The 22,475-nt window shown below is 39.6% G+C and overlaps 1 protein-coding gene across 1 annotated transcript in view; it reads left to right on the forward strand.

Annotated features, from left to right (window-relative positions):
* LOC108973517 (nephrin-like) overlaps positions 1 to 22,475 on the forward strand; it is a gene marked incomplete at its 3' end in the record, with an annotated part of 169,089 nt that overhangs the window by 141,460 nt on the left and 5,154 nt on the right. The window contains exon 4 of the mRNA XM_018940837.1: positions 9,751 to 9,895. Coding sequence (XP_018796382.1) covers positions 9,751 to 9,895 — 145 coding nt within the window. The remainder of the gene's footprint in view (positions 1 to 9,750; positions 9,896 to 22,475) is intronic.

Raw genomic sequence — 22,475 nt, forward strand, 5'->3', positions numbered from 1 at the left:
ATTCTCTTCCTGGTCATTCAGGCATTTAAATGATTGAGACAACGTTTCATAATGCCTGAATTTATTTGTCAAGAATAGAATCCAAAATTCTTCCTGTCAGTCCAGCACATTTCAGATGGGCAAGCCCGTCACATAGCCAGCAAGAAACAAAGCGTTCCCACTCGCCTTTACCAGAACAATTCGGGAAATTGCAAGTCATAATGATAATAAACAGCAATAAAAAATTTTAAATAAAAATATAAAAAATTAAATAATAAAAGTAGAAAGAGAAATGACCATAATATTTATAACAAATAAATGCAAAATAAGCTATCAAAGGCAACAACCAATGTAGTGAGCGGTTAGAGATGCACTGTGATACCCGTAAAGTAAGAACCTCCATACAGTTGTGAACAAAGATGGAAATGAATAAAAACAAGAAAGAAATTTAGATAAGCAATATAAGTTAACAGCAACAATTGCACTATTTTGGAATATAKCAACAAAAACAAATTGAAAGTGACTCGGCGGAATAAATTAAAATTGTCAACACACARTTTAAGTTAATTTCAAATGCTTTAATAGAAAATATCACAGCAGTACTTATCTTTACGGATCACTTATTTCAAAAATTTTCACAACAGTTTTAAAATATAAATTAAACAAATTAACAGGAGCTCAAAGTTACACAGTTATATTAACATATATGACTTTCGATCTTTGAATACTTACTTAGATGAATTAAGCCTGTTAGTTCTCAATTAATAAATGTTTTTAAACATTGGTAGTTGATATTAATTCTACTATGCATCACATTGGAAAAAGTTTCACGAAATATATTTAAATTACGCATTTTATTTTCATTTTCATTGTTTTACATTTTTTATTAGCGATCTTGAACGGCGGAAACAAATCCCTCCGTTCACATATATTTTTGGTATAATTTCAGCATGGCCGTTCCAGTCAAACCTATCAGATCTACTCAACTGTCAAAGTTTGGTTGGTAAGCGGTTCTCACGACAGGAGACCTGGACATCATTTATCTCTGACGCGATGTTTTGGGAGCGCACCGTGGGACAAAGAATTCAATATCTTCCGATTGTTTTCCGCGTTAGGTCACATAGTTGGCAATTTATTTTAGAGTGAAAAAGACATAAAAATTTTTACAAAAATGTATTCAAAATTTTACTATTTAAACATACCTCTTCTTCTTCTTAATTGGCGTAAGCCCCGCTTACGCGATTATAGCCGAGTTAACAACAGCGCGCCAGTCGTTTCTTCTTTTCGCTACGTGGCGCCAATTGAATATTCCAAGCGTAACCAAGTCCTTCTCTACCTGGTCCTTCCAGCGGAGTGGAAGTCTTCCTCTTCCTCTGCTTCTCCCGGCAGGTACTGCGTCGAATACTTTCAGAGCAGGAGTGTTTTCCTCCATTAGGACAACATGGCCTAGCCAGCGTAGCCGCTGAGTTTTCATTCGCTGAACTATGTCAATGTCGTCATATATCTCSTACAGCTCATCGTTCTATCGAATGCGATATTCGCCGTGGCCAACGCACAAAGGACCCAAAGTCTTTCGCAAGACTTTTCTCTCGAAAACTCACAACGTCGACTCATCAGTCATTGTCGTCGTCCAAGCCTCTGCACCATATAGCAGGACGGGAATTATGAGTGATTTATGGAGTTTGGTTTTTGTTCGTCGAGAGAGGATTTTGCTTCTCAGTTGGTGGTGTTTACGCTAGTTCCAAGATAGACGAAATCGTTGAGCAAGCTTTCGTCAGACCATATTTTGCAAAGAAGCTGATGGATGCACCTTATCAGCTCTTCACCGCCGTGTTTGAATAGCTCGGCCGGCAATAGATCGGCCCCTGCCGCTTTGTTGTTTTTCATGCGGGCAATTGCTATTCGAACTTCTTCATGGTCGGGTAATAGAACGTCTGCACCATCGTCATTGATTGGGGAATCGTGTTCGCCTTCTCCTGTCGTTGTGCGTTCACTGACATTCAGCAGGCTGGAGAAGTGTTCCCTCCATAATTTAAGTATGATCGGGGCATCTTTAACTAGATCACCTTTGGAGGTTCTACAAAAGTATACTCCGGTCTTGAAACCTTCTGCAAGCAAAAGGAATGAATGATAGTACTCGGCGACGGAGTCTCTCTCCCACCCCGAATCCCACACCAAACGTGCGCTCCTTTATCCCTTTCAGACCTTGAATACACAATTGTGCGGGTAAGACTAAAAATATGTTAAATATTTATTTTCGCTTTACTGCGTGTTAAGACCCAAAAGCAACAGTTGTGCCTTTTATTTCTAACGGTTCTTTCCATTAGTTACTTTGATTTTTTGTATATTTTTGTCACAATTTGCGAAGTTTTGAAGTGTTCAGCCGTTTTGTCAAGGTTAATTGAAATAAATTTTGTGCAGTGTTTTAGTTTTGTGRTGTTTTGCAAAAATGTGTATTGAAAAATATTAAATAAACTATATATTGTCTTATTGTGAAAAGATTGTAATTACATTAAGTGTTTTGAACAAGTTTAAAAAAGGACCGCACAATTGTGTCATTCTAGGTCATTTCAATTTGAATCTTGATGAGGACGTTATTCAAGTTCTCTGCGTTAGATCTCGATGCCAAGCACTAGTAACAGAAATTACGGAATACTCGATTGATGAGCAAATAATCCCATTTACAGGAAGGGCGTCCATGCGGCAATACGTTAAAAATAAACCGAGATCTGTAGCTCTTAAGAACCTTGTTGTTGAGACTTTCAGCAGGCTCGTCGTCGATTTCGAAATATTCCAAGGAGCATGAACTTTTTCTGACACTGGCTTGAGAGTTGGACCGTCTATTGCCATCAGATTGGCAAACATTTGCCGAAAGGGAGTTTTCTCTATTTGATCGGTCCTTTACCACGATTCCGCTTTTAGAAAAGCTCGGCTACAACGCTACTGGGACCATAGCTTTAAACCGATTGCCTGTACAGAGGATGGATTTCCCGTTAGACCGAAATATGTATAGAGGAGACATAAGCCAGTTTGTGAAAGGTAACGTAGTTGGAGTTAGATGGCGCGATAGTAACTGCATTACGCTGGTATCCACAGAATGTGGAAGAGACCCAGTTGGAGTGGTACAAAGGTGGTGCAAAAAGGAACGCAAGCACATTAATGTGCCATGCCCTCTAATCGTGAAGCGTTTCAACGCTAAAATGCTCGGAGTCGACGCAGCTGATCAGTCAATGGAATACTACAGAATTTTTATAAAAACGAAGCAATGGACTATAAAAATAACTTGAGAGTACAGAGCCGATGCACTAAAGGCGGGCATGCGAAAAAAGAATACTAAAGACCTATTTAAGTTTAAATCTGAGCTCGGCGAAGTATTGGCCAAATTCACTGAAAGGCCAATTAATCCACCTGTTCCGTATTGCACATCAACAGCAGAGCCAGCTGCGAAAAGAGACGGACCCCTGGATCCTCCCGTTGATGTACGTACTGATCGGTATTATCACTGGCCAGAGGCAATGGATATGACAACACCACGGATGTGCCGCGTGAAAGAATGTACAAGCAAAACTATAATAAAATGCTCCAAATGCGATGTATTTCTCTGCCAACCCAAAAATAAAAACTGTTTTCAGGAGTACCACACAAAAACATTATGGCTTTCAATCAATGTACATGAATATTACTTTTAAATACATTCCATCAATATAAATTTTTTGTTTTTCTTGAAATAAGATTTTTGAATTGTACTGCTTTTTCTTTCAATAATATGGCCTTAAGACCGGTAATACACAATTGTGCGAGTCTTTTTTCTAGGAATCCTTCTTCGGATAATTTTTTTCTTATTTTTATTGCATTCACGATGGTCATATTAGCAACTGTGCGAAGCGGCGTTAAAATCTGTAAACTTTAATTTCTCAAGTCTGAAAGGCTTATATGGCCACTATAGAAATGCCACAATATGTGGCTCTGTCCTTGTCCCGTCATTCGTTAGTTGACTGCCGACGCGGATAGACGTGCGTGATTACCTTTTTTCGCGATTTCTTTTTGCGCGGTCATTTGTTTACGCAGTTTAGGTGGCACCGTTATTGCCTGGCATGTTTGCGGTGTATTTGTTAGTGCGACCGTGGGTAGCGACGCGAGTGTTTTTTACGGGCACACATTTTTGTGCAATTCTGTGAATTTTTGTGTACTGCATATAGCGGTAAGTAGTTTTACTATTACTTACCATTATACGGACAACGTGGTCATCCACGTTGTTGTAATTGGCGGCAGCTCTGCACGGTTCCAATCCAGCACCGTGTTGTTGGTGTTCTTGCTGACTGGACTGCCTGACAGTAGTTCTGTGCTGAGCATCTGGCGCTTAGTTGGCTCAATGTCTGGAAGATCTRGACAGGATTGCCCAAAGGGTGCAAACGTCCGTCCAGCGTTGGGGATTGCGACTCCTGCGAGGACCAACGGTCGTAAAAGCGAACCGTTTAGCCCACGGTGCGATTCGGCTCAGCGCCACATCGGTCGACTCCGGACCGTTACGGGGACATTGTCCGTTCGGCGGCCAATTGAGTGGCCTTAACGACCACTTGTTGGGGTTGTGGGCTGTGCCACTGCGTTCGCGATATAATCGACCGCTTGGGTGGCTACCGCTGAGAAAGCGTTTTCGCGTGCGGGGTCGCCGCGTACCGTAAGTGGTTACGAAAGAGGGAGCGGGAGTTGTGGTGTGGTGGTCGCGAAATGAGGGAGAGAGCGGTAGAGAAAGCGTGGCCGCCGCTGTTAAAGCCCATCCAGCTAGCACGATGGTGAAAGGCGTCGGAAAGGAGGGCGCTACGAAATCGGGTACTCGCGTCTCGAGTGCCAAAAAAGAGGGAACGCGGGATGTTTCACGGGGGGCAGTTGTTGTTGGAGGTGGGGCAGTCAGCCATGTTGCGGCCGCCAAAAGAATAACTGGGGAGCTTAATGAGCTGGTCTTTGAGACCAAGAATTTTTATGCAGGGACTGCGAAGGGGCTGTTGGAACTTGCTCAAAATATGAGGCAATCTTGATGACGGTAATAACCGAGAATGCCCATCTTAGCGGTCAGGTAGATGCTGTTAGAGGAAGTTGTGGGAGACACTCCTCGACGCCGAGCAGGTCAATGCCGGATCCGTCGGCACCGATGCGTGTGCCTCGAGCGCCTGTGCTGGAGGCAATCGCACCGGTGGCGCCGAAGACTGTTGAAACCTGGTCGGTCGTGGTCAGGAATAAGGAGCCTACAACTTCCTCTAAGGAAGTAATCGATAAAGTGGTTCCCTCACTTGGTGTGAGGGTCCACGAAGTTAGACCAATCAAGGGTGGTGGGGCGGTTATTCGCAATCCCTCTGTTCTTGAGAGAGAGAGTGTGGCGAATATCAAGAAATTCGGGGAKGTGGGGTTGGACGTCTCTGTCAAACGAGAGTTGGGTCGTCGGGTTTTAGTCCAGGGGGTCCATACGGAGATTCCCCATTAAGAATTCATGGAGGAGCTACTTCGGCTGAACCTCCAGGATTTCAGCCCGGCGTCCCAGATGTCGGACGTAAGGATGGTCAGTCGTCCCTGGAAGGTGACCTCTGACGGTAGCACCAATGTCGGCCTTGAGGGTACAGACAAGTTGATGTCCGCCCTCCTGGAGGCTGGTAGGTGCTACATAAAGTGGTTCTCCTTCCGGGTGCGACCGGATAGCCCCGTCGCTGGCTGCTTCCGGTGTATGGGTTTTGACCATAGGGTGAAAGAATGTAGGGCTACAAAAGATGTCGGCCGGAGGTGCGGTCAAGAAGGCCACAAAGCTGTCAGTTGCGTCAATGCACCACATTGSCGCAACTGTGCGTTCAAGGGGAGACCAGCTGGGCATCTTATGATGTCAGCTGCCTGCCCTATATATTGTGGTCTTGTTGAGCGCGCCCTCGCCAGACACTGATGGGTGGGATCATCCAACTTAACTGTCAGGGCTCCTATGCCGTGATGTGTGAGTTGGGGGGTTGTATGTTTGAGGGTGGGTACTTATTGCTCTACTCCAAGAGCCCTACGCCACCAATGGTGTGGTTCGTGGTCTCCCTGGGGGTTTTAAGGTCTTCACTGACCTTAGAGCTAACGCCGCAATAGTTGTGAATAAACCACGCTACGATTGGGTAGTTGTGGATTCTTCACAACTGGGTATATGTGTAGCTATAGAAGGGGAGTTTGGTAGGATGATTGTCTTGCGAGTAGTAGCCCATTTATCCTAGGGCTGGATGCGAATSCCTCGTCCTCGATGTGGTTTAGTAAGGTATTCCGGCATTCGTCTGGATACCAAAGCCACAGTCGAGGCGAGGCATTAAGCGAATGGGTGGTGGCGATGGGCCTAAGGGCGTGAGTGACATTGACGTAACGCTTATGAATGAGGCAGCAAGTAGAGCTTTCAGTGTTAAATGGGGGGTTAAGGGAGGGTGGGGATTGAGTGATCATAATTTGATTCAAATTATGGTTACCCCTCAGTCCTCTCCCTTGCCTTATGAGAGTCCATTGCGGCGATGGCGTACCTCTGGTACTGACTGGAACCAATATGGACTCTCCGTTAACCTTGAAGAGGAGGACTGTCAGGTCCAATCTGACGGTCCAATTCTGATAGGCTGTCCCAGCTTAGGTACGAAGTTAGTTGTGCGGATAGGGAGTATAAGGTGATGTTAGTTAAAGTTAAAGAGGAAGATTGGAGGAGTTTTGTGAGAGAGAATAAGAACGACCCACCCCTGAGGTCAGGTCTATAGGATCTGCCGGGGTCGTAGAAGGGAGGATGTCATCTCTCTTCGCGTCGGTGACAGTCTGTTATTGTCGTGGAGAGAGTGTGCGGGGGTTCTGTTAGGTGCGTTCTTTCCTAGGCCGGAAGTGCAGCTGCCTCAAGCACAAGAGGTGCCTGTTCCTCCATTAGATGATGGGGAGCTGGGGTACGCCTGTGGCCTGGTTAGGTCTAAACGGTCCCCGGATTTTGATGGATTGAACGGAGAGATTCCGGAATACCTGGAGGCCATTTAAATAAGTGCGTTTGGGAGGGATACTTTGCACGCGAGTGGAAAAGTGCTAGGGTTGTTCCTCTCCTGAAGTCCCCCGAATAGATCAGGAGCGATCTTATCGAGGCATCAGTCTCCTTCCAGTACTCGGCAAAGTGCTGGAAAGAGACATGGCTYCAGGAGCTAACGCGGGGTATGTGGTCGGATAGGCAGTTTGTGTTTCGGAAATAACGCAGTATAGAGGATGCTTGGTTTTATGTTCAGGATGTCGTTAGGGAGAATGTCAACAAGTATGTCCTTGGCATATTTGTTGACTTAAGGGGGGCGTTTGACTATTTAAGCTCGGATCGAGTGGTCCAACGGCTGGAGGAGCGTGGCTGTCCGCAARTTACTCTTTGGCGAAGTTATTTTTCGGACAGAAAGGCCTCTCTTGTCGGCATGAATGGAAGTGTGGAGATTGGAGTRGTGCGTGGCTGCCCGCAGGGTTCCATCTGCAGTCCATATATTYGAAACCTTATGATGGACACTCTGCCTGGGCAGCTCGAGCCACTCTGTAAGTGTTGTGCGTATCCGGACGACCTTCTTTTTATAGTCGAAGGTCGCTCGCGGTCTGAGCAGAACGGGCGGGAGGACAATTTTTAGAAATTGAAAACTCTAGGGGTTTAGGTGTGGGGGTTGACATATCGATGGATAAAACGGTGGAAATGCTATTGAAAGGTAGATTGTCGCCGGTTCGTCCACCGATTGTCCGTGTGAATGGTGTGTTTTACTCCACACTTGGCGAATGTGAAGGAGCGACTGCAGGCAACTATAGGCAAAATACGCCGCATTTTGAGGAGCGATTGAGGTCTCGGACGTCGTGCTGTCCGCACCTTATATCGTGGCTTGTTTGTGGCCTGTGCCACATATGGAACCCCTGTATGGTGGGAGGCAGCCACGACTGTCTGACGGTCTCAAAAACTCCTCTCAATCCGGCGTTGTATGATGCTTGCTTATTTGCCTGTATATCGCACCGTCTCAACGGATGCGATGCAGGTTTTATTAGGTGCACTCCCTCTTGACCTGATGGTCATACAGCGTGCTGTTGCATTCAGGTCAAGAAGGGGTTTGAGTGTGTCAWTGCTGCGGAACGATTGGATTTCCGACGATGATGTGGAGAGGGAGGGATATCTAGGGAGCAGGAGGCTCCTAGATGATAGGGTTAGGCGTAGGTGGCAAGAACGTTGGGACAATAGTCCTAACGGCCGAGTGACGTACGAGTACATTCGGGACGTTGGGTTCGTTGAGGAKAACCCAGACTTAAGATTTTGTCTGAGTCTGGGTTTTCTGCTTACGGGGCATGGGCCTCTGAATGCGTTTTTTCGTCAGAGGCACCTATCGGATACGTCAGGGTGTTTTTGTGGGGCGGGGTCAGAAAATTGGTCGCATTTAATTGCGGAGTGCCCGATGTACTCGGACATTAAGGATCAGGGTGATATGGAAATTAGCTGGACCGAAGGACAATTAGATGTTAGTGGTGTGATCTCCACTAGTCGGAATACCGAACAGTTAGGGTTGTTTGCGCGTGAACTATTTAAGCGGCAAAGGCGGTTAGTTGGAAATTGGGGTTAGATTTGTATGATTGGTATGTGTATGTGATGTATTCATGGGGTCCAACCCCTGGCCACCAGTCCAGAGCCGTATGGAAGCSCAAMTGGTAGTAGTTTCGGCTACGAGGTCTGACCGGAGACTTAATTCTGGTACCACGGGGAGCAGGAGCCCTTGGAAGTAACTCCAACCAGCTCATGCAGACTGGCCCCTCAGAGAGTATCCTGGTGGTTGTGGTTAAAACCCAAATGCGGGAAAAACTGACTGACAGAGGTCCAACCCCTGGCTACCAGTCCAGAGCYGTATGGAAGCTCAGCTGGTAGTAGTTTCGGCTATGAGGTCTGACCAGAGACTTAATTTTGGTACCACGGGGAGCAGGAGCCCTTGGAGGTAACTCCAACCTGCTCATGCGCACTGGCCCCTCGGGGAGTATCGTGGTATATATGGTTAAAACACAAATGTGGGAAGAACTGACTTGTCAGTTGAATGTGGAGTTGCATTGTAACCTGGTGCCGGACCCAAAGCACGGCAGGGGTTTTAGATGGGCCTCGAATCCGACCAAGGTGGCTAGTGTGTCCATTCCACTCTGCCAATTGGTACTGAAAATGCTTGGTATTCTCAGGGCGCTGACTAACGCATTGATTTTATCCGCTGTACTTTTGAGTACCGTGGAGTAAGGCTGTCGTCAGCAGGTACCCACGTTAAACACACCGGACGTTGTCCTTGTCCCGTCCATCGCATTTCTTAGACGGCGGTGATGTCATTTTTATTTAAGTACACAAAATTTTATCGATTTGTTTCCAGTAGTTTATAAGAAAACAATTTTACAATTTTATTGTGGCCTAAAATTCAATCTTCAATAACATTAACAAAAAACTGAATTTTAACGAAATATTAAAACACGCGGTAAGCGCCTGGTCGCTCACCTAATGATGCTCCACAATTTTGCTATTGTTTCATAGGTGATTTAATTGCATAGGTATAGGGACATAGAAATAAAATCTGTGCAATCTAATTTGGAAAAACAAAAAACGAGAATACAAATGTAATATTACTAACCACAATATAATTATATATAATGAAAACCCAGTATAATTATAGTTATCTATTTTCTACAAGACTATCTACAATTTAATATAAATAAAAAATTATAAAAGGTTTAATTAGCACAAATTTATTTCCACTATTTCAGATATCAAGCGATGGMAACCAAACTACGAGTACTTTATCAATTATTTTCGAGAAATCTGATTCAGGCAAGTTCCTGTCCTGTAAAGCATACAACCTTGCTAAACCAGTAATGCCATTAGAAGACGGATGGATTCTAGATATACAGTGTAAGTTTTAGGAAGTAATAATTTTTCAAAAAGTTTCAAAGTATTAAAGATGTAAGAAAATCATTCAAAATCATAATAATAATGTTTTGAGAAACGTTTACTAAATTACATAGATATATTAAAGAAGTAAGGAAAATCACAACGCTAAGTCCGACTTACTCTTGCAACTCGCAAGAATCAAAGCTTGGGAAAATCCTTCAAGTGTTAGTGAAAATGTTTATTAAAGAAGTAAGGAGGGTCTAACGGAACATTTTACACTCTTACAACTTGAAAGGAATAAAGCTGTTTTAATAATTTTAGGTATATAAGGCATGTTAGTTATTGGCGTCTAGGCCAAGTTTTAACCCAATTTTATTTATTCTAAGCACAAATATGCGCAGCAAGAAATGTGTTCTCTTAATTTGTTTAGATAACCCACATATTTGCCTATACATGGGTTTAAAGGCAAGGCGGAAGAAAAGAAAAATGAAGACGAAAAATGAAAATACGTTATATATCGAATATAAGTACTAATTCTGCTACTTAATATTTCAATTAAAAATAAGCAAAGATTAATCTCTGATCTCAATGGAGTGTATAATATTTTTGGGAGGGCCTTTTTAGGAAACAAAGAAATTGGATTCTTTTCTTATGCAAAGGCATGCCACTTAACGTAGTGCATTTAAATTCAATTGATAAGTTACAACAATGCCAGATAACGCAACAGTCAATGTGATCGTATTTTTTGATCGTGTCTAAGCAAGAATGAAAGTTAGACGTCGAGAAGTTGCGATCACAACAGACAGTCTAACGATTTTCTACTTGTCCACAACACATGCAGGACACATTTGCAGGTAAAAAAGGAGAGGAAGAAATGAGTGAGTAGGAAGAGCTTGACAAGCATGTTGCGTAATACTCGAAAATTCCACGAAAACATGCGGCGACTAATACAATGTTTCAAGACTGGAGCATACTTTTGTACAATCCCCAGAGGTGATCTAGTGATTAATGCCCAGAGAATACTTAAATTATGGAGAGAACACTTCTTCAGCGATAAAAAATATCGTTTAGGATTAACTTTGCAACTATCACCGTGACACAAGAATTTCATATGTTTAATATATACCATATAAATGATAGAAATGGCGAGAGAAATATAAATCTGGGTGTGTATCACCCCGTCCATCTCTCCCACTGGCCAAGCGAATCTTAGTAAAAACTTAGGTATGGTGATGAAACGTCTTGCACATATAACACGTTGTTCTTCTTCTTTACTGGCATAGAAACCACTTACGCGGTTATAGCCAAGTTAACAACAGCGTCAGTCACCAGTTATCAATTGGAGATTTCAAGCGAAGCCAGGTTCTTCTCCACCTGACCATGCCAACGGAGTGGAGCTCTTCCTCTTCCTCTGTTTGGCCTGTTGTCTCAGGCCAACGCGAAAAGGACCACAAATCTTTCGCAGAACTTTGCTCTCGAAAACTCGAAACGTCGACTCATCAYATGTCGTTATCGTCMATGCCTCTGCACCATATAGCAGGACGGGAATAATGAGTGACTTGTACAGCTTTGTTCTTGTTCGTCGAGAGAGGACTTCACTTCTCAATTGCCTACTTGTTCGGAAGTAGCACCTATGTTGGATTGTTCGGTTTAGTTCTGCAGCTCGAATTATTTTCTCCAGAAGTAAGGTGAAGAAGTGACACGAAAGAAAGTCGCCCAGTTTGAAGTCTCGTTTGGTATCGAACGGTTCGGAGGGCTCTTTCCCTATCCTAACGGAGCTTTTGGTGTTACTCAACGTCAGCTTATATAGTCGTATTAGTTTTGTGGGGATAACAAATTCAGACATCGCGGCATAAAGGCAGCTTCTTTTCGTGCTGTCAAAGGCAGCTCTGAAATCGACTAAGAGATGGTGAGTGTCGATTCTCCTTTCACGGTTTTTTTTCCAAGATTTGGCGCATGGTGGTCAGATGTTGATTTTCCAGGTTCAAAGCCTCAGTGGTAAGGTCCAATCAGTTTACTGACGGTGGGATTTAATCTTTCACACAATAATATCGATAGAACCTTATACGCGATGATGAGGAGGCTTATGCTACGGTAGTTGGCGCAGATCGTGGGGTCTCCCTTTTATTTAACTGGGCAGAGCACATTTAAAATCCAATCGTTGGTCATGCTTTCGTCCGACCATATTCTACAAAGAAGCTGACGCATGCCTTTAGCAGTTCTTTGCCGCCGTGTTTGAAAAGMTCGAGGGCAATCCATCGGCCCCGCCGCTTTATTGCTCTTCAGAAGGGTAATTGCTATTCGAACTTTTTCATGGTCTGGCAATATAACGTCTGCACCATCGTCATCGATCTTTCTAAGAACGTCCGTTTGAAAGCGAGTTAAAGTGAGAAGGCGAAACATTACTTACACAGAGTTGTGCGCTAGGTTCGGGACCCGCCACGTAAAAAACGTCCCCAAAAAAATTTACCAACTACGTATTACGGGTTAGAAGGCTAATACTGCAGAGGAACGGAATCGGATAATTAGGTCCCCAAATTCCGTAAATCGAAAACATATTCTTTCTATTCCTATTTATATAAACAAGCTCCGAATTGAGGTAGCAACTGTAGTTAAAAACAAGGAATCATAGATGAAGAAAATATTTGCAGTTTAAAATTAAGGTCCCACCCTCTAATAGGTGGATATATCTCACAAATCACTAAAGCTATTTCAATCAATCTATTTTAGAAGAATTCCTTTTAGATAATAACTATACGCACTCCTCATCCTCTTTCTAAGTTGAATGCTACTAAGAGTACGACAACTCAATAAATAAATGCGTTAGAAAAAGAAAGTTTAGTAAGCTAGTTTAGTGTTTATAATAGCCGATATAAAAACTGGACACTAAATACAAGGCCCATCTTGAACTCCTTGTAAAATCCTATACCTCAGGAAGTATTTAACATTATATCGCCTTTTCTTTCCAAGGGCTAAGTTCGGGTATAACAAAAATGAATATAAGACATGAAAGGATTAAAGCTAGTGCAATTATCATAAAAACACGTTATCTTAATTTTATTATGATAATCATTTATTGGACGATATATGAGGTATAAAGTCATCTGGAAGTTCGTACATCGGAGTCTATGGAAGTAGTATCAATCTGTTCTTCCCATTTTGAACACACATACATGCTATTATCAAGAAAGAATTTTCTTCGAATTTCAATTATACATATATAGTAAATATCTCACACATTGATCGCAATTTTTGCTCATTTTTTGGTTGTAATATATCGGGAAAATACCGMAATATGTGGGCGGGGCCATGTCTATCGTCCACTTTTGATCCCGGCTTTTATAACGCGCTCTTTTACCACCTCGGTGGTAACATTTAATGTCGCTGGCATATAACGCCCATTTAGTAGTTTTTACTAGTAGAGTTATATGGAAAGTAGGCAGAGTTATAATCCACTTACATCCATTTYTTCTAATAGCGCTTTGGTTATTTTAGCTTGAACGATTTGGGAGATACATTAAACCTATTAGAGGACGAGACTAGACCCACTTTTTGACAGTTGTTGACCCACAAGTGTAACTTGCTAATACAATCTGCTGTATCAAATTACAGTTCTATATTTTAATTTAATGCTAAGTTATGGCGCTTTATATGTTTTCGTTTCGTTACTCGTCTTCAATTTTTTACCATGGAACACATATACCATTACGATATCTCAGTTTTTGCTCAAGTTACAGCGTGCACAGACAGGCGTCCCGTCGTTCCAATCATTTATTTGCACATAACTTAAATCAATCTCGATTAGTGATTGAAATAACTGTTAGTTGAACAAAACTCTTATTCTTTGCTAAAACACGAGAACTTCAGAACCGATTTATCTAATTAAAGTTTGCAACACCCAGAGGGAAGTATCGGAAACCTTATAAAGTATGTACACACAAGTATAGAAATGATCAGTATGTTGAGCTGAGTCAATTTACGACACGATATACAAGCCAGTACCTCAGTTTTTAAAATACCATTTTAAAATTTTGAAAACGTCATTTTCTCTTCAAGAAGCTGCTCATTTGCCCGAACTGCCGATATCGGACCACTATAACATATAGCTACCATACAAAGTGAAAGATCAGAAAAAAGTTTTTGTATCTTCACAAAAGTTGTAGTTTCCTAAGAAATTGTTCAGATCGGTTCATTATAGCATATAGCTGCAATACAAACTGAATGGTGAGAATAAAACGCTTGGATGGGAAACTTCCTCATTTGACGATATATCTTCATGAAATTTGGTATGAGTTATTGTTCATAGAAATATGGTAATATCTGAGGAAATTTTTCAGATCGGCTCACTATATCATATAGCTACTATTCAAACCGAACGATCGGAATCAAGGGCTTGTATGGAAACGTTCCCATATGACGTGGTATCTTCACGAAATTTGACATGGATTACTGCTTAAGGTAATAATTTCATCTCTGAAAAAATTGTTCAGATCGGATTACTATAGCATAAAGCTTCCACACAAACTGTACACATAGTTGCTTAAAGAAATGCAGCTGTGATGGGTATATTAGCAGCCGCAGTTAACTTTTCTTAGTCTTAAAACTTTCGTGGAGATCCAGAGAAAAATTATGCAGTGAGAAAATGAGAAAAAAATAGCGATTTTGCTTTTGTTCATTTGTCTCGCTAAACCATGAGAAAAGCTGAACCGATGTACATACAAGGTGCGTTCCAAAATAAACAGCACTTAAAAAAAAAACGGAACAGATATTCTTTTCGGCAAAATCAATTTTGGTTTGGTTTGATGGCTGATCAAAGATCACACTTAGACTAATAATGTAGTCCTTTGTGATGCCATAGAAAAGAACTCCCGTGTTCGAACTTACAGATTGGCGAAGCGCTTTGTAGCCAATATATAGTTACACAGACGCTTAACTTCAACACCCGCCATTTCAAATCAATTTGCTTTGTTCAAAATAGTATCCTTATGCTTCAATACAGCTTTTCGCATGGTCCAAAAGCATGTTGAACGAGTGTTTTACCTCATTGGTCGGTATGGCCGCCAGTATGCCCGTGAAAGCCTTTTGAATGGCCTCTACGTCTGCCGTCCCGATAAGGAAGAAGTCGCACGGTGCCATATCAGGTTAATACGGGAAGTGGTTAATGGTTAAAATGTGATTTTTGGTCAAATAAACCTTTTTAATGATGTCCTTCGAATGTTGGAAGTTTTGGTCGTCAGTCAATTTGTTCGGAAYTAACCGTGCACACACACCTTTCGTAAGACCAAATGTTCAGTCAAAATACGACAAATCGATACGTTGGAGATGTTCAATTCCATTTCCAAGAACTTCAATGATGATTTCGGCCCACATGGTAATCGTCATTTATGTCCTCACGACCACTTTGAAAACGGTGAAACCACTCGTGCAGTCTGCTACGGGATAGGCAATCATCGCCATAAGCTTCTTTCATCAATTGAAACGTTTCGGTAAAAGTTTTACCAATTTTAAAATAAAACTAATTGTTGGCTTTTTGTTCGAAGATCATTTTCGCACCGACAACACAAATACACTGATCCTTAAAACGCAATAATTTCACTTCCAATCGATAAAATCTCATTCTCTGAACAATCTCACTGAACAATCGATAAAGATACCAGATTCTAACGTACCAGTCAGCATATAGATGACGCCACCAGGGGCTATACATTCCAAAAGTCCTGTTTACTGTGGAACACACCTCGTACACACATACATATGTAATTGGTGATGCGATGCGATGAAAAAAGTTATGTCATTTCTTGGTTTATTTGAATGAGTGCGAATGAGAAAACATAATTGTCAATAGTGTCAAAGGAAAATCCCAAAAAAGGTAATAAAAAAAATTCTGTTGAAAGACGAATGTCATTCGTGCTTGTACAACAAGAAGGTAAGTGGATAAATGTTATGTGATTTTTTATCAATATTTTTCAAATAATTACTTCATTTGTTTTTATAACAGTGGAAATCAGAAATAGACTTGAAATATCAGCTTCAGCAATATCATCAGCAGTAGCAAATATAAATTGTTCAGTGAGTAAGTGAAATTAACACCCCTATTCTGTGCACTTGATAAATTCAACATGTTTCTAATTTGTCAAAATTTGAAATTTAACAAGAATTTCGTATTCTGTGTCTGAAATAAAAAGCTTTYTTCCTTATAAGATGTTAAGATGTGAAATGCTTCTAATTTGCTAGTTATGAATTAAATATCTGATTGTGCATCTTTTGAAAATGAAAGATATTTTACTTTTGTTATTATTTTTAAACTAAGATGAAAATTGTGAGAATGGGAATCTCGCGTTGCATTTAAAATGTTTCCACGACGATAGCAATCCATTTTCTTTGAGCGAGAATACCTTTGTGCAAAATTTTCGATTAACTCGTGTAATTTGCCGTCCCCCACACAATAATCAGAAAACGTCACTATCTTGAACTGTTAGGGTTCTAACAGCTTTGGGCACCGCTCATAACAGAAATGTGTAGGTAACAACGTCAACTTTCCCATTAGTCAGTCGTCCCTTTCGAGAAGTGTACGGGCTGTAGCAAAACTTATTGTGAAGGTGAAGGGAGGAGAAATAAAGTTTCCCAGTTCAACAGAGGAAGAAACTTTTATAAAAACGAGGCAAGTATTATTGTAATACAAATAGTAATGTGGTAATTTAAGCTAATTTATTTGAAATATATTCCAGATTTTTAAAAATTTGGAATAAAAAGTACCATTGTAGCAATTTACTGCACGCATATTGCTATCATTGCTCCACCATCAAATAATATCAAACGTCCTCTTAATTTATATTTAAATAGTAAAGGATTATACAGTATCACTGTTGAAGCAATAAGTTTTGTTGTTCCATGCATATACATACATATATGCCAATGCAATTTCGGTTTTTAGGTTTGCCATAACCGTTTATGTTTTACATTTGTAAATGCCAAGTTTCCGGGTGCAACACATACCTCTGCAATTTGGGCAACTTTTGACCAACGAGAACATCTCATTGGTCAGCATACTAAAACGCCTTAGCAACAACGGAGAGAATCTTGGCGATCTAGGTTACCCTCTTGAACCGCGGCTTTTAACACCAGTAGGAACATCTAATACCCATACAGAGCAAAAATRCAACAAATTACATGGTTCTGCAGGAAACTGGTGGTTTAATATCAACTGTTCAGTTATACATATATATACATAAGCCAATTCATATATGTATAAAAATATTCCCACAATTCGACTTTCGAAATACACTACTTACGTGCATTATTTGTTTATTTATTTATCCTTTCTGTTAAAAGAAAATAAATTGAAATTTGTATTCCCTTTTTTTTTATTCTAAAACGAAAAAACCAAACTTATTGAATTCAATAAATATTAATTAAATAAAAGTATTACACATAACTTATTATTATTTTAATTAAGCTTTAAAAATTATTTTTGATTATTATAACAAGATTTTATTAATTCCGTTATAGAATTAGTTAGGCCATCAATGGCCTGCATCATTTCACGATTCTCCCGTCGCCTCTCCTCTTCAGTASCATTCCTTTTGGGTATATCAGCTATCAAAGTGCTGATAAGTTTGTTGCGTGCACTTCCTGATAGCACCGAAGTTGAAGCATCCTTAAAAGAAAAAACGTAATAAGAAATTGTAAAAAATGTATAATTATATCATAATGAATACTTACCTGGGTTTTCCAAGCTAAGTAATAGATAGAATATGTAGATTGTGTCGATGTACTTGCAGGATGGTTTTCGGGATTTGGGGTTGATTCTACGGGACTGCATATTTGGAGAGGACTACCTGTGGGTGATGAAATTGCGCATTCAACCGTCAAAGGCTCTATTTTCGTTAAACCAAGGCTTTGGACATTTTTTTATCCCATCCACGGCAACCGAACATTGGACATTCACCTGTGAGTCTTTGACTAATTTTTAACCGCCTTGTACGAATGCGCAGTTGGCTTTTCCAAACACCTTACGTCTACAAATTAACACAATATAATAAATAAACGAATATATGTATCAACATAAACTAAAATGTTACCTCTTTCGATTTTGCAGCATTGTTGCCATAATTCCTTCATCTGTTGAGGCGTTTTTGGGTAATTTTTCGTCGTATTCATTTCGGGGTGTGTGTGCAAAATAAAACATATGTCGAAAGCTGCTCGTGAGTAGCTCGACCGTGTTTTGGTTTCCTATCAAATAAAAGTTAAATTATATCATTATCATCTGGATGCTGGAACTTTTCTCGTGTACAGCTGTGGTTGTGTGCTCTTAGAAATTTGTTTAATTTATATAATATTAGAAATTTTGTTTTGAAATTATCGAAATTAAGTTAAGATAAGTATCACTGTTTTATTGTTCTATTAAAGCAATTGAAATTTACTTTAATTGTGTGTTGGCTAATTTTAACTTATTCCGTCGAGTCATTTTCAATTGGTTTTTGTACTACATCTTAAATAATGCAAARGGCAGTGTTAATTTATATTGCTTACTTAAATTTCTTTCTTGTTTTTATTTGTTTCCATCTTTGTCCACTGCTGTTTGCGAGTTTCTTACTTTCCGTGTGTTACAGTGCATGACAAACTGCTTTCTACATTGGTTATTATCTTTGATAACCAACTATTCTTATTTTATTTATTTGTTACAAATATTTTTGTCATTGCTCTTTTTACTTTTATTATTTAAATTTTTTTTATATATTTTTTTATTTAATATTGTTTTTGTTCATTATGACATGTAATTTCCGAACTGCTCTGGAAAAGCCGAGTCGGAACGCTTTGTTTCTTGCTGGCTTTGTGTCGGGCTTGCCTATCTTAAATGTGCTGGACTGACAGATAGGATATTGGATTCAATTCTTGACAGTAAGGGCTTATGCTGGTCTTGCTTAAAATGCAGACCAACAGAAATTGAATTGTTTAGGCATTATGAAACCTTCTTTCAACCATTTCATTGCCTAAATGCTAAAGAAGAGAATCCAAAACCTTTTTCTAAACGTAAACGTCCGTTTGATGAAGACACCACGGCATTTTCCTTTCACAGAAACTTGACTAAAGCCCCACATTTGTGATAATGAAATATTCAACAGCGAATTCGAAATCTTTAGATATGACCGGCTGAACAGAAAAAGAGGTGGAGTCTTGTTTGCTGTTCATTCTTCAATTCCATCTGAAGAAGTCTTCACTTCATAGAGTTTAAGTGCATTCGTATTTGCGCTAATAGTGGCCATATCTACTTAACCTTATATTATATACCKCCTCACTCGGACATATCTATATATATGCAGCATGCTCCATTAATAGATAATGTTTTCTTAATGGATGATAATCCTGATTCCATGACTGGTTTGGGAAATTTCAATTTACCGTGCGTATCACATGGCGCTCATGTTTTAAGGAGTTCTTAGATGAAATTTCGGAGTTGGGTCTTAACCAAATTAATTTCATTTCAAACGAATTCGTTCTTGGATCTCATTTACGTTGATAACGCTTCCATGTTCTTTGTTGTCCTTGGTTCGGCCAGGGGACTCGTATCATCCTGCTTTGGAAATTAACATTGCAATCATAGCCAACTTTGCTCACAATAATACAGAGCATCTTTGTTTTCGGTTCAATTTTGCGAAAGCCAATTTGAAGAAGACTAATTACGAATATAATAACTTGGCTAGATTACAGAGGCAATATTGAATTTAGTGCTTCTCACTTAAATGAAACTATTTTAAACTTATTTGAAAAATATGTTCCGAAGTGTGCTGTTACTAAAAAAGTTAATTTAATTTACAGTTTTCGAGAGAATCATGTAAATTAAAAAATAGAAAACTTCGTGCTTTTAAACTTTTTAAAAGAACTGGTTTAGTTGATGACTATACAATATTTTAAATTGCGTCGACAATTTGCTGAACTTAACAAAGTATGTTATAATAATTATATAAATAAAGTAAAAAATAATATTGTACGTAATCCAAAATTATTCTATGGTTAGAGTTGACGCTCCAAACGCAGGATTTCTAATTTTCCGTCCGCTACGAAATCTTTTATGTCTAGTGACAATCACACAATTTCTAATATGTTCGCTGAATTCTTTAGGTCAAATAACTCTCCAAAAAATGTTCCGCATCAGCACAAGTTATGTCCGATTTCTGTCATTAATGCACCTACCATTTCCAAAGCAGACATCTTATATCAGTTAAATATGTTAAACCAATCCTGTACATATATTATTCGCTCATGCTTTCTTAAGAWGTGTGCCAACCCCTAACAAAACTGTTTAATTCATCTCTTATGCAAGGCTTATTTCCATCCATATGGAAAAAGTCATTTATAACTCCTTTACATAAGAGTGGATTTAGGTCAGCTATTGAAAACTATAGGGGAATAGCAAAGTTGTCTGCAATACCTAAACTTTTCGAAGCACTTATAACAGACGACATAACCTTCCGGATATCTCCACTAATTTCTTGTTCTCCCCACGGTTTTCGTAAAAGGAAATATACAATAACTAATTTGCTTGAACGGGCTTTAGGGAGAATAATAATGCTGATGTTATATACACAGATTTTAGTAAAGCTTTTGGTAAAGTAAACCATTCAATTCTTTTAAACAAATTCGATCTTCTTGGTTTTCAACCAATATTTCTAAAATGGTAAATTTTTCTGACATTATCAAGGTTCCTTCTGGCGTTCCTCAATGTAGACATCTTGGTCCAATTCTGCTCTTATTATTTATTAACGACATATCATCTGTTTTTAAGCTTTCAAAAGTTTTTTTATTTGCTGACGATATAAAACTTTTTAAAACATATACTTCAAACAGCGAAGGATGTCAGATATCGAAAGATGATACTTTAGCAACCAAGAGACTAGGGTGTGATAAAAATTACAAGCCATTGAAGCTTAAAAACTGTAAAACGATGTGCTTTTCACGTAGAGCTGTAGACCCTACTTCATATGCAATACAAAACTTTAGGTTGGAGGAAGTATGMAGTTTTGTTGATCTGGGATTAACTATGGGTTAACTATCTGCACRCAACTTCCAAGTTTTTTAAAGCTAAATGCGCTCTAAGTTTTGTTAAACCTTGGTCTAAAGAATTCAGAGATCCGCTTACCACTAAATTTCTTTTTACATCTCTGGTGAGGCCTACATTAGAGTATGCTTCTGTGGTTTGGAATCCTAGTTACCAAGTCCACTCGGATAAGTTAGAGTCCGTTCAAAAACAATTTTTAGTTTTTGCCTTAAATAATTTGCATTGGGATTCCAGTTTAAATCTTCCCCCTTACACTAACCGTTTAAAACCTATTGGCTAAATGAGCACCTGACCCCTCTCTTAATATAATCCTCCTACACCCCACACATACACACCATACTCAAGACGACTACTCCATATATATCATCCACATCATACTCGCCATATTCATCATCCACACCTCACACCACACTCACGAGGACACGGCACAAAAGGGACTGACGAACGGCGCCGAGCCTCTCTTCTTTCATCAATTTTTTCGAACCACATCGACGAAAATCGCATTAAAGGTGAGTGTCGTGAAATTACTCGTTTAACAAATTTTACATGGTCGTTCGAGCCGTAACGGACGGCACTAGTGGTGACAATATAATTACGATCCCGCGTTAATCAAATAATCACGGTCTTGCGATCGCGCAAAATAATAATTAAAACTAAACTAAACAAAAAAAAAAAAAAAAAAAAAAAAAAAAAAAAAAAAAAAAAAAAAAAAAAAAAAAAAAAAAACGATAGTGAAAAAGATCAAACCGGTGGTGACAACAAAAAAACAAAAACGTGTGTGACAAAACGAGAAAAAAGGGGGAAAACCGGTTGTGACAAAACTTTGAAACAAAAAAAGAACAGAAAAGCACCGGTAGTGACAAAAAATTTGGAATGAAAAGAGAACTGTGAAAACTGTGAAAAAGAGGAAAGTGCGGTGGAAACAAATATACACCAACAGTATACATATATATGTATACAAGTGAAAAGTGATACTGAAGTGGCTGAAGTGACCGAAAACATAACAAAAAAAAACTCTTAAGTGTGCATAAGTGTGGTGAAAGAATTGTGCTGTGAAAGAGAAAATAGAACATATGCAACAAAGGCATAGTGAGTGCAGTGAAGAACCGTGGAAAACAAATCACAAACGAAAAAAAAAACAAGAAAAGGCCACAAGGAAATCACAACAACAACCACCAGCACGAGGATTGGAGAAAGACGCACAAGCGCAAGCATAAGCGCAGGCACAAGCACAGGCACATACACATACACTCATATTATCCCCAAAAGCCCCTGGCGGAAACCAAAGTGAGTTGTATCGTTCCTTTCAATTGCTATTTATTACATTCATATACATATGTATGGTTTAAAATCTTAAACTTAAATTTACGCTTCAGACCAAAATTCTGGTCGAAAAATAAGTGAAAACAGTTACCAAACTGTTTGCAGTATTCGGTTTATGTACGGTAAAAACCGAAAAAGCACTAACAAAGCAGTTTGGTACTGTATATAACGGATTAGTGATTGCCGGTAAATACTTACCGTTGTGTTATAACACAAATC

This window comes from Bactrocera latifrons, unplaced genomic scaffold, assembly GCF_001853355.1.
Source record: "Bactrocera latifrons isolate USDA-ARS-PBARC rearing strain unplaced genomic scaffold, ASM185335v1 scaffold_483, whole genome shotgun sequence".
Taxonomy (NCBI): domain Eukaryota; kingdom Metazoa; phylum Arthropoda; class Insecta; order Diptera; family Tephritidae; genus Bactrocera; species Bactrocera latifrons.